The sequence below is a fragment of the Muntiacus reevesi genome, chromosome 2, assembly GCF_963930625.1.
Source record: "Muntiacus reevesi chromosome 2, mMunRee1.1, whole genome shotgun sequence".
Lineage (NCBI taxonomy): Eukaryota > Metazoa > Chordata > Mammalia > Artiodactyla > Cervidae > Muntiacus > Muntiacus reevesi.
In genome coordinates, this window is record NC_089250.1 from 6,263,610 (window position 1) to 6,276,848 (window position 13,239).

At 45.5% G+C, this 13,239-nt stretch overlaps 1 protein-coding gene across 2 annotated transcripts in view; it reads left to right on the plus strand.

Moving 5' to 3' along the window:
* Positions 1-13,239, plus strand: part of SPTLC3 (serine palmitoyltransferase long chain base subunit 3) — a 160,578-nt gene that overhangs the window by 92,155 nt on the left and 55,184 nt on the right. For both annotated transcript variants that reach the window (XM_065920874.1, XM_065920873.1), the window contains exon 7: positions 8,277-8,382. In XM_065920874.1, the coding sequence (XP_065776946.1) occupies positions 8,277-8,382 (106 nt within the window). The remainder of the gene's footprint in view (positions 1-8,276; positions 8,383-13,239) is intronic.

Here is a 13,239-nt window from a genome sequence, read left to right on the forward strand (position 1 = left end):
GCACGACTGAGTGACTGAACTGAACTGAACTGAACTGAGGTATTATAAGTAAACCAGAGATTATGTAAGTTATAGGGAGGATGTGCATAGATTCGGAGAAGGCAATGGCATCCCACTGCAGTACTCTTGCCTGGAGAATCCCATGGATGGAGGAGCCTAGTGACTGCAGTCCATGAGGTAGCGAAGAGTCGGACATGACTGTGCGACTTCCCTTTCACTTTTCACTTTCATGCATTGGAGAAGGAAATGGCAATCCACTCCAGTGTTCTTGCCTGGAGAATCCCAGGGACAAGGGAGCCTGGTGGGCTGCCATCTATGGGGTCGCACAGAGTCGGACACAACTGAAGTGACTTAGCAGCACGAGCAACAGTGCATAGATTACACGCAACCACTATGCCATATGTGACTGACTCAAGCATCTGTAGATTTGTGTGTCCACAGAGGTTCCTGGAACCAGTCCTTTGTGGGTTCCATGGGGACAACCATGTCGAGATCCCAACAATCATTTATTCAACATTCACTGCTGCTAAGCACTGTATTAAGCCCTTTATATAATCGGCCATTCAAATTTAACAAAAATCCAGAGCATATTTCTCTTCACTATTCTGACTTATTAAGGGAAAACTAGGCTCAAAGTGACTGAATGACCTGCCCAAGGACACGCACAACATACGCTGAGAGTCAAAATTCAAACCCAAGTCTGTTGCTCCTGTCTTGGTTCGTTTTCCCCAGGACCAGACCTGAGACATGATGTGAAGGCAAGTCCTTTCCTGAGGAAGTGATCCCAGGTTCCAGGCAGATGAGCAGGGGGTGAAGACCGGGAAGGGGGCAGCCAGGAAAGAGTGTGCTGTCTACCACAACAGACAACGGATAGCAAGTCTGCCAGAAGGCTCTGGGCACCAGTGTGAGTGCCTCAGTGTTACCCCACTGAAGAGTGGGAGCCCCAGGGTTTACCCAGCACTTCCCACTCGTTGGTAGGTTGAGGGCTGTCCTGACTCAGGCTGAGTATACTCCTCCAGCCAGAAAGAAATCTCCTGGACTAAGAACAGCCTGTGTTTGCGGTGAGAGGACCCCAGGTGCATGGACATCTCTGCATGATACTCTTCCAGCTACTGCCAGACCCCACGCCAGACCCAGAGAGAGACATGGGTTCTCATGGAAAATCAATCTAGTGTAGTGCCTTATCCTGCTAGCAGCCTGAATTTTCACCCAGAAGCTAAAGCCTGGCCTCTGGCAACATGCTAAGAATATCTCCTCGCACAGTCTACGGTGGGTAGCTCCAGGAAAACAGTCAACACTTAGTTTGCATTTGTGACTCATCAGTGCCACAAAACAGACTCTCCAGCCATTTCACAGCACTGGCCAAGGCATCAGCTCCAACCAGGGGCCCACAGGTTGGTGCGTTGAGGAAATAGGTCCAAGCACCATGGGGAGGCCTTTGGTGAACGCATCCTCTGGGCCGAGTATATCATCACCCTGAGAATTCCAGGACCTCAAATCCTGAGTGAATTTCAACTTTCTGGAAAGGTCAACCTCTTCTTTCAGAGGTCTGTGAAAGTCAGAACTGAGTTTTGTTTCTGCTTTTTCTGAAGTTGTCACTTTACTGGTAAATGCATGGGACATAGATTGTAGGATAGTGTTTCCTGGACTTTAATGTACAAGGAGGCACTGTGTGGTGACTTGTTAAAATGCAGAGTCCAGACTCAGGTCTGGGCAGGGGCCTGAACATCTGCCCTTCCAACAAGCTCCCAGGTAATGCTGCTGTTCGCACTTGGAGCAGAGAGGCTGGGAGTAAGCTCCATACTCAAGTGAGTCACAAAGGGCTTCTTGAGCTGGTCCTGAAGAGGAGAAGCAGTCTTTTCAACTAGGAGAGTTGCATGAGGTCAGAGGAATGGGCAGGCCAAGAATTTGGAGTGGTTTGGGGGAAAAAAAATCAAGAGGAAGAACCAGGATTCTTTCTAGAGGCCTTTACAGGCCACGAGGAGGGGGAACAAAGGATGCAGTGTTTGTGGGAACACTCAGGGCCTTGCCTCTTCCGAGGGCTCACGAGTGTCATTTGAGTGGAAGGTCAAACCTATAAACATCACTTAGGTTACTTCACAAGCCACAGCCTTTTAGATCTCCAGGCTCTTGAACTAGATTTTCACTTTAATAAATAAAGCAACTGCCTCTATACCTTTTAACAGTAAGAGTATTGAACACTTGCTGGAATGAAACTTTCACATGCACTCACTCATTTCAACCTCAGCTACACAACAAGGCACCTACCAATTACCCCTTGTTCCAGATGAAGAAAAAAAGGTACATGGTGGTGAGGTGACTTGCTCATTGACAGAGCTGGAAAGAGGCAGAGCTGAGATTTAAATCAAGGAGGTTTGAGTTCAGAGTTCCTCTTTGAAACACAATGAACTTAGACCTCCTTTCCACTCCATGCCTCCCCCGGATGGAAGGGTGATGTAGCAATACCCTGCAGCTTCCATCTCTTGTGCAACTCTCCCGGGTCAGGGCAGGCAGGCAGGCAGCACTCACTGGGCACCCATGGCTGCCCCGCGACCTGAAACACAGCATCCAGGTGCTGACTTGGGCTCCCACAGAGCGACCTGAAACACAGCATCCAGGTGCTGACTTGGGCTCCCACAGTGCTCCCCGAGTCAAGGCTCACCTTCCTGCCCTGGCCCCACTCACCCAGGGATCCCACTGAGTACTCCGTCTATTCCCACAGGCCCTTGCCTGAGGATCTGAGACCTCCAAGCTGTATCAGGCCCCAAACCTGAGTGCATGGGACACCCTGTGCCTTTATGCAGACCCTGTCTGCTCTTCATCTCATGTCCCCAAGGCCAGACATTTCTGCAATGACCCCCACCCCTGCCCCCACACACCCTCAAACCCCAACCCAACTCCTCTCCTCCCAGCTGCCCTTTGCCCTCTTCCAGGAAGCTCATCTTGCTTCTTTGACTAACAAAAGGCCACATGATATCTGCCCGTATATTTAAAGATCCATCCAGAAGACCTGAACCGAAGTATGTATCCAAACTGCTTTGCAAAGTCACCACTTCTCCAGGACATCAGAAACGCCCTCACTGATCTTGCAGAAGAGACTCTATAAATGTGACTTTGAGAAGAATATTTGCTTTGCTTGCCAGAAGTGGCTATTATGATCATGTTTTCCCCCAAAGGCTGCACAAGGGAGCAGTCCCCCCAAAAGCATCTTATAAGTAAGACTAGGGAACTTCCCTGGAGGTCCAGAGGTTAAGACGTCACCTTCCAAAGCAGGTGGTGCAGGTTCCATCCCTGCTTGGGGAGTTAAGAGCCACATGTCTTGCGGATCTTAACCAAAACTTAAAACAGAAGCAATATTGTAACAAATCCGATAAAGACTTTAAAAATGATCCACACACACACAAAAGTCTTTTTAAAAAAAGTAAGAATAATTTATCATCAGTCACAGTTGTTTTAAGTATCTGTTGCTTAATAGTTCGCATTTGGGCTCAATATTGAAGGAAGACACTGAGCGTCTCTGAAGGCACACAGGGACGAGGGGCGGGGGGTGAGGGATGGGTGGGGCGGAAGAATTAGAAAGAGGAACAAGCAGCATTTCTTCATCATCCAACCGTCTTTTCACTTAAGAAGCAGCTATTGAGCCACTGAGTATCTTTTGTATGTAGGCCTGAAAAGATTTGGGCAAGCATCCCACAGAGCAGGGACCCAGAGGATGTATCTAAATGCATCTGGGGGCAGGTTTCCTGGAGCTTTGAGGGGTGGAGGTGAATTGCCAGCATGCTGGGCAGCATCTGGGAAGCTCAGCCTGCCACTCAGCCCCCATCACAGGCTCTGGATGGGCGAGCAGGCGGGGCAGTGAGGGATGGCTGAGGACAAAGTCCTCTTGTCTCAACAAAAGCTCAGTTGCAGGAGAGATGAGGAAAGAGGCAGCCGTGGCAGGAGAAACCGTTTCAGCACTGTACAAGAGAGTAAAAAAGAGGCCAGGGACCCAGTTCTAATCTCTAGGACCCAGTTCTAATCTCTAATCTAGGAAGACGCTCTTTGAATTACACCGAACCTCCCTTCTGAGATGACTGCGGCTTCTTTGTGATCATTTCTGACTCGGGCTCTCTTCTCAGGGTCTGTACAGATCCCAGAAGCTTGCTGATATTATCCAGGCAGGCTTTGAATTTAAAAACAGGTGCAGGAAAAAAAATAAAATAAAAACAGGTGCAGGAACTGATGCAGACAGTCATTGCCACCTAAGGCTGATCGGAGCTTTGGGCACAAAGATGGGCTCTTCCCGGGATTCAGTAATTCCTTAAGTGGTGACAAACCAGGGCAGCTTTGAGCCAGAACGTAGCCCCCAGACTACATCGCATCACCCACCACGCCAGCTCCCTTCTCTCACCCTGTCACAAACCAAAAGAACCCGCCTTGATAAGCCAGATTTGTGGCGAATAACGTCTAAGGCATTGTTGTTACTCAACTTTGTGATGATTGCAAGTCCGCAGTGTGTTATTATGACTTTGTAACAACATGCTGCAATAGCGCTGTGTGGGTGCACCTGGATGGCGTCAAATGTATTCTTTTAACTTCCCTAACTCAAGATTCTTTTTTATACTCTGACCAGAAACTGATTTGTTTAGACTGAGTCTTTTTTGTTTGTTTGTTTGTTTGGGGTTTTATTGGTTTGACAAACTTCTGACTTTAGTTTGCTTATTTGAAAAAAGCCAAAACCTAATTGTTCCTACCTACTTCTCAGAGGTGTCATAGGGATTAACATAATGTGAGTATAAGTACTTTAATAAGTATTATTATTTGAAAATCCCTTGCAGATGTTAGCACATGATTTGCTGAAACAGTAGACTCTCGTAAGGCCTGCAGACCATAAACCACAATCCCCTGAATCCTACAGGTCTGTAACCCATGCTGTAGAATTATACAGTAAGAACTTGAGAATCAGAAATGACCAGATGTTAACATGGGCCCAGAATCCTACAGTGAGTGAAAGCATACCTTTCTGTGTCTAGCCTCAGTGATTCTGTAAAGAGTTTATCCCCCACGGGGGAAACATAACTGACTGATTCTCCCTTTGCGTGAGGATCCCAGTGGGTGGACACCAGGGGTTTTTTCTCAAGTTCCGCTAAAAACCTCTCCCCAAAAAGCTGTCCATTCATGACAAATACTATGAGTTTCCTGCCGTCTGCAAAATGCAGCAAACATATCAATGGCATTTGCAGGCTGTCTGATATTAGAAGAATGGATAGAAACTTCTCTTTTCCTTAGCTGTGTTAACTTAATTAAACTCCCAAACTCAGCCTCTAAGAAGTATGTGACCTCTTTGACTGTAAGAAGAGTATGATAATCTAGGCATGTGCAGATTTTTCAAAAGCTTAGAATATCAATTTTTATTTTTTTCATTAAAAATATAGAGTGTGATAAACTTTGATGTTCATCTACAGTGGTGATATCTCCACTAAGAGATCAGTCACCATTCTCTTCTCCTCCAGAAGTTTGCCCCTATGCAATCTCCCATCTCTTCCCTAGGCAACTAACTAGTGGGAGAAAATTGATTTTTAAATGACTTATAATTTAGTTCTCTTGGGTTTTCTTTTATTACTGGAATCACACTCATCATGTATTATTTCTGTATAAAGACTTGTAAATTCCAAGTCCCAGGAGGAAAAACCCTTTAAACAGTTCTGTTTAGACTCATCATCTCTTTATTCTCTGAATCATCTCTTTATTCTCTTCCAAGACTAACAGGCCTTCAGCGGATTACAGGAAAGGGAGCTGGTTTCTCCAAGCACAAGGGTTCCTTCAACACTTTAGGAGCCCAGCTGAAAGCAAAATGTCAATAAAGGTGAAGGGCTCTTATCCCTTAAATTCTCAAAGAAAGCTGCTTTTTGTTTCCTTGGCTGCCCTCTAGTGGACAATGATGCAGGGTCATTAAAACATACTGCATCTTGGGTCATGACTCAGAAGATATATCTGCCTGTCTTTAAAACAAAAGCTAAAAAGACAGTTATTTAAAGAAATACTACTGCAAGCATGAGGAAACTATCCTTACTTATAATTCATATTTAGATCCCAAAGTGTCATTCCTTTTCCTGTTTCCTCATCTACAATCCTTTCCGTGAAAAGATAAGGGATTCACCTATTACCTATCAAATTAGCTCTCACATTGAGCATTAGGACTAGGCTAAAAGGATGAATAAGATAAGGTCCCTGCCTTCCCTGGAGGATAGACATGAACTCAAATAATGAGCAATGTGATGAGTGCTTAAAAGTAGAATAGACAATGTGATGAGTGCTTAAAAGTAGAATAGACGAGTCTGTGTCTGTTTTGTGGGTAAGTTCATTTCTGTTACTTTTTAGATTCCACACATAAGTGATGTCATCTGACTTACTTCACTCAATATGCTCATCTCTACATCCATCCATGTTGCTGCAAATGGCATTATTACAGCTGAGCAGTATTCCATATTTACCACATCATCTTAAGCAACAAAGTCCTACTGTAGAGCAAAAAGACTATGTTCAATAGCCTGTGATAAACCATAATGGAAAAGATTATAAAAAGGAATCCATGTATGTATAACTGAATCGCTTTGCTGTAGAGAAGTGAATACATTGTAAACCAACTACAGTAAAAACAAAAAAATTTTTAAACAGAATAGACAAAAATATACATATAAAAAAATCATTAAGGACACAAGGAAGAAAGAAAGTTTGCTGTATTGGCCAAAAGAGCTTTAGTGGAGTCTTGCGTGATGGGTGGAAGTTCTCCAGACAGACCAGAAGAGAAAGTGTGTAAGAGAGATGAGAGGCTGTGTGTTGAAGAATACTGAGAAATAGTATCAGGAAGATAGCCAGGAGCTAGGTCAGGAAGGGCCTTTGGAGGCTGCGTTCATTAGCTATTCCTGCAACAAACAGCCTTGAACCCTCAGTAGCACCCAATAAATATCACTGATTTTTCCCGCGTGACTGAAGGGGACTGGGCTAACTGTCCCCCTTGTCTCTCAGCCTCTCTTGGACCCCTCCTGGGACCAGCCGGGCTAGCCCTCGGGGTGTTCTTGTCCTGTTACTGGCAGAGTACACGAGGAAAAGCAGAAACATGGGAGGTCTCCTAAGGCCGTACTCAGAATTCACCTGCTCTCTCTTCCCTGGATTCTCTGAGCCAAAGCAAGTCATTGGCCAAACCCAAGTCAGAGGCCAGAAAACATCCTGTGAGGTTACATGTCGAAGGACTCGAATGTGCAGAGGGTAGGAATTAGGGCCGGTAATGGCACCTGCCACAGTTTCTATCTTGGAAATGCTGGGTTTGAGGTTCTCACGCATCTCTCTGCAATGTGGTTGGGAAATGTAGCTCAAAATATGGGTCTGCTGTGTAGGAATGGAGTCTGGATGAAAGTGGATACACGTACATGCATACTGTTTCACCTTGCCATACAGCGGAAACTAATAGCATTGTAAATCAACTAGACTTCAGTTAAAAAGTTAATTTAAAATGTTAAAAGTAGAGCATTTTCATTGAAAAAAAAAAAAAAAAAACCAGAGGTCTGGCTTTGAGTGATGGATCCAGGAGTCTCAAGACCCCAAACACCAGACTAGTGGATCCCTCCCATGCCAACTGGTCCCAAATCTCTAGGGGTGAGACAGGGGATGTGCATGTTAACTAGTTCCCCAGACGATGCTTCATATTCTCTGAAGTCTGAGCCCCACTGGTAGATAAATGGCATGAAAATGACACTGCTTTAAAGTTTTGAAGCCAGCCTGGGGCTGCTTTACTCCAGAATGTGGCCTCCACACCGCTTCCATTCACCCACTTCCCAAAGCTCAGGCGTGAGACCCTGCCGGCCAAACATGCTGCCAAACATGCTGCCACTCCTGCAAACCCAGCTAAACTCTCCCCAGGCTGGTGAGTGTTAGATAATGACCTCTCCAGGCTAATTTTAACCTGGCAACAAATCTTCAGCCTAAGAAATGTATTTCGTGAGTTTCTTCAATCTCTAAGGAGAGCGGAGGAAGAGCCTGTGAAACCATGTATCAATATCTCCACTAGAGGTTTGTTCTCCCTGCTTAGAAACCCAACCTCTCCTCTTGTCAGAGTTAAATTTTACTAACAAATAGACTGCTCTCTCCCCTCCAGTTCTCTGATTCCAGCTTTGCTCTCTGAAAGTTCGGGCCCAAGCCTGAATGTAAAATATCTGACTCCAACTCCGTAATTAGGGGGAAAAAAAAGAAGGAAGAAAAACCCTTTCATGACTCCAATTTTTTTGTATTGTTTAAAGACATGCAAAGCCTAGAGAAGCTCCTGAGAGATGCTGTCATCTACGGCCAGCCTCGAACCCGCAGAGCTTGGAGAAAGATTCTCATCCTAGTGGAGGGCATCTACAGGTAGGTAAATAACCAGAGACCTGTTCACACATTGAGGCACAGAGCGAGCTGACAAGTGGGGCAAGGCTGACCTCTCCTAGTGAAATAGACCAATGAATGAGATAGAGGGGGTATGAGGGGACCTGAGCCAAAGCCACCAGTGTGAACCGTCAGGGGCTGGCTCACCCGACTTGTCCATGACCATACATGCGGCGGAGCACCTCAGAGGCTGGTGTCCTGGAGAAATGTCCTAACTAACTGTGCTAGCTTGCATTGATTCCTCCCACTACCCTTGGCTGCCCCCACAGTTTCAAAGATCTCTGGGACTGGGTTACTCAACATCAGAACACTCTTTGCCTTTACGACAAAGGCAGGAAAGTAGGTACCGCTGATGGGAGCTCAGCTGCCCCTAATTCAACAGCGCACCCAAACTCTAGTTACTCCTTGAAGTTGGCCAGTTGTTGGCATCAGAATACGAAAGGCCTGCGCGTTTTCCTCAAGGTAAGACTAACCCGGCGCGCAGTTCTGGGTTCGGAGCTGGGAAGAGCAGGAGATGGTTTCTGCATCTGAAGACGTGTTCAGCCTTCTCTCAGCTTGAGGGCTGAGCAGACAAAACATCCACTAAGCCGGTCAGAACTGCACTTTCATATTGAGGGTTGCAACTGAATTTGCTTCATTCTCCAAATTGATGATTGTTAATAAAGTGGAAATTGCCCCAAACTCGGCTTCTGTCAGATGCCCTAATCCGTGAGACAAGGAAGTTGCTCATTCCTAAATCAATGCTCAATCCTAAAGTCAGAAGAATCTATGGTGATATTTCCTATGACATAATTATGGAAAGATGAACAATATTACAAGGAAGGGGGTGAGGGCTTAACTTCCCAGCAAGAGGGAACGTGGTTGTAATGGAAGTCTGAGATCAGGAGCAGCATTTCTTTCAGTTCCCAAGGGCGCCACCCGAGCATATCTGTCAGCTTCCCGTTGTCACAACAACAGAGCGCTGCTGGCCCCAGGTGGGCAGAGCCCAGGGATGATGCTAGCCCACTTACAGCGCACGGGGTGGGCCCTGCAACAAAGAGTTATCTGGCTCAACATGTCAACAGTACCGAGGGCGAGAAGCCCTGCTATAGACTAATGTGACCAACCACAGGCCCAGAACTTGCGACTTTTAGGAAATAATCTCGCTTAGACTCTCGGCTGTCACGACCTCCAGCTTGGGTCTTTCTCCCTGTGAGATCTGTGCCAGATGCCAGCCTGGGAGGGGAGCCCTTATCTAAGCACCTGTCAGTCAGGCCTGGAGCAGTGGGAGGGCGGATCAGCTGAGCCAGAGAGATGGGCATCTCCCCGAAGCAGAGTAAACAGAACCCAACTGCAAACAAACTAACTCCACTAAAAGGAAGTTGTGTGTTCTAAGTACTTCGATCATGGCTGAATTAAGCAGACCACCGACATTTCACTGTCAAATAGTCCCATTAGTTACACAAAGAAACCCCTCTGATAATGGCTATGCTGGGGCTGGGTCCTACCTGATAGCAGGACAGGGAAATCAGAAGGGGACTTCAGTTCCAAGACAGGGTGACCCCAAACCACAGCTTAGGTTTCACTAGCAATGGTGACCGCCCAGTGGCCTACTGCTGTGAAGCAAGCCACCTCAAAGCAGAGTGGCGTGCCCAGCAGTGAGTGATTATTTCCCATTCCATGGTGGGTTATCTGGGCCAATAAGGGGGCTCTGCTCCTTGTGACATGGGTTGGGGTCGTTCAGGGGACTGCATCCAGCGGGGTGTTCAGTTGGGGCGAGAACATCCAAAATTACCTCACTTGTGCATTTGAGCTCTGGCAGCTGGGCGTTGAGTGAAGTGACTTATCCTCTCCACTTCTCTGGGGCACTTTGTCTATATGTAGGCTTTCTTGCTCAGCAGTCCAGTGAGAGCTTCCTTACAACGTGGTGGCTGGCTTCCAAGAGAATGAAAGCAGACGTCAGTCTTTTAAGTGCTGGGCCCACAACTGGCTCAGCATCATTCTACTGGTCCAAGCATGTCACAAGTCCAGATCCAAGGGGAGGAGAAAAGGAACCCACCTTTTCACTGGAGGACTGGCTTGTGTATATAGAGGGGGAAGACTTACAGGCAATATCACAGCAGCTCCTTAAACCCGACATGTACACAGAGAGACGTCTTCCCTGGCCACGGACTTGTCTTCTCAGAGAGGTTCTTTTTGTCCCACCTGCACAAGGGTTGCTGTCTTTGAGTGAGACTGTGATCTAAAAAGACGCACTCATAAATAGGGAGCAGGGCCCTTCTCAGACAGGCCTCAGTACCTCCTGGGACCTCCCGGGCCGGCCCGGAGAAGAGTTCCGGAACATAGGGACGTTTTCCTTTGTTGTTTCTCCAGAAAGTGAAATTATTTCCCACGAGATTTTCCAAAAAGCCAGGGCTAGGGGTGCAAAACCAGCAATTGACAAATACACTGCTATTTTCCAGAGATGTATTATGGGTGTATACCTCGTTAATCTCCACACGAATCTTCCTTAGAGTTTTCACTCTCAGATCATTTTTGTCTCTGTCTGTGGTTTGCCCCTTTGGGCAAAGTCCCTCTGCCACAGACAGCTCACAGAAACCAATTTTTTCAAAAGTCCCAAAAAGAGTAGTCAGCCAAACTCAAGGTAGGTATCAAGGGAGAAAAGGCTAGACACCAAATCCTACAAGTCAATAAACTCCACAGCAGCAGGTATAATAATAGTAGTAGTAATAGTAGTAGCAATGACACTATCACCATCCATAGATCATGTAAGTGTTAATATTTATATAGAGAAGAAGGCGACTCAGGACTTGGAGGGAGGCCTGGACATGGGCACACATCCCGTGTTGCTGCCTATAGCTATGTGTCCTTCATAGAATTCCTTTGTAAAAATTAAACGAGATCATACACGCCAGTGCTTGGCAGAAGCCCAGCCCATAGTAAACCCACAGCCAAGGGTAACAGTCCTCATCATTAACTTTATTTTCAGTTGAGGAAGTCACAATTCAGAAAACAATAAGTCATCTGCATGGCGAAGCTGTCCGACTCCTGGAGGATGGGTGTCGGAAGACAAAGTACGCATTTATCAAGCGCCTTCGCATTGACATATTAAACATTTCATGCGTGCCATCTTGAGTAAGTACCTCCAGGACTCTGGAGGTTATTGTGAGGATGGAGGCATTCAGGTTCCAAGATCTAGATAACTTGCCCCAGGGAAGGTAACTGAGATAAAGCAGAACTGGGATTCAAACCAGGTGGCTCTGCTGGGATAGAGACCCAACGCAAACCGAAGAGTCTGCCCATGTGCCCGCATCCGATGAAGGAAACATGGAAAATGTAAAAGCATGCATTTGATCTTCCTCATCAACCTGTCTAGGGCTTAGTTTCTTCATCTGTAAAATAGGGAGATTGAATCTTGAAGTCTAGGGTTCCATGATTTGGGGTTCATAGGCACAACAGTATTATTTTGATGTTCTCATCTGCATTTTCCTTTCTGTTAAAGTCATACTGTTCTAGTTTTGTGTTTCTGGGAAGCCTAGTAGTCAATTCATGGTGGTTGAGGAGCGTTAGAATCATTCAAATATACACTAGAGATGGGTAAAGTGAAAAGTGTTAGTTGCTGAGTCATGTCCAACTCTCTGTGACCCCATGGACTATAGCCTGCCAGGCTCCTCTGTCCATGGAATTCTCCAGGCAAGAATACTGGAGCGGGTATCCATTCCCTTCTCCAGGGGATCTTCTGACCCAGGGATCTAACCTGGTCTCCTGCACTGTGGGGAGTTTCTTTACTGCCTGAGCCTCCAGGGAAGCCCTAGAAATGGGAGATGGGTGCAAAATAACCTGGGATATAAACTAGTGTAGCTGGAGCCCAAACTTTCAAAATAAAATTAATCAGGAAATACTATCTAGTTGTATCCAAAACTACATATATAAACAAATGTTGGAATCTCAGCATGCATTGTCGCTAAGAATGTAAGCCATTCTCTTGACCCAAATAAAATAAGTTTAAGAACTGAGAACTTTAGTAGCAAATTCTAACCTGTATCCCTATGAATAAAGACAAAGGGAAAGAAAACAGTAGTTACTTGATTTTTAATTAACCTTGGTTCCTTTTTTTTCCTCCTCTCTTTCCACCTTCTTTCTTCTCTTGGATTATACTCTGGGCCCACCAAGGAGATTTTTCCACCGTGTAAATTGGCAAACCAGTGGCTTAATTCCCAGTCATCCCAGTTGGTAATATGGTTTAAACACAGAGGAGAAGGTAATGAGAGGGAGATCTCAAAAAGGAGTCTTGTCACTTAGCTAATACATTATGTAATAGAAAAGATACAAAGAGATTATTCACTGGCTTATTGGTTTAAGAATAATCCAAATCCCTGCTCAGAGATTTCAATTAATGAGTGAAATTATTTTTACCTACAGTTGTATTTTAGTTTTTTCTTTTCCCTCTATTGAAGCCAAAAGAAAACATGACTTTCCACTCAAGAAGAAAATACTGTTATTGGGTTTGTGTTTTGTTTTTTTTTCCATCGTTTTTGGCACAATATTCTTTGACAGCAATTTTAATGACAGCCTTTTCATTGATAGACTTGGTTCATGTACACATCAAACTCAGTATACTACTATGGGGAAAGATTTGGTTCAAATTTTGTCACATTGAGAAAATGAAAACTTAGTGTGGATAAATATCGCTCTTTATAAACACTGAGTTTTGCAAGGCAGAAAAAGAGACACAGATGTATAGAACAGACTTTTGGACTCTCTAGAACTCTTGTGTGCCCTGCATTAACTCCTGGAACCAGCAGTATTGCTGAGTCATTAATCTTTGATGAAGAAATATAAGCCAGGTGGGCAGACTCC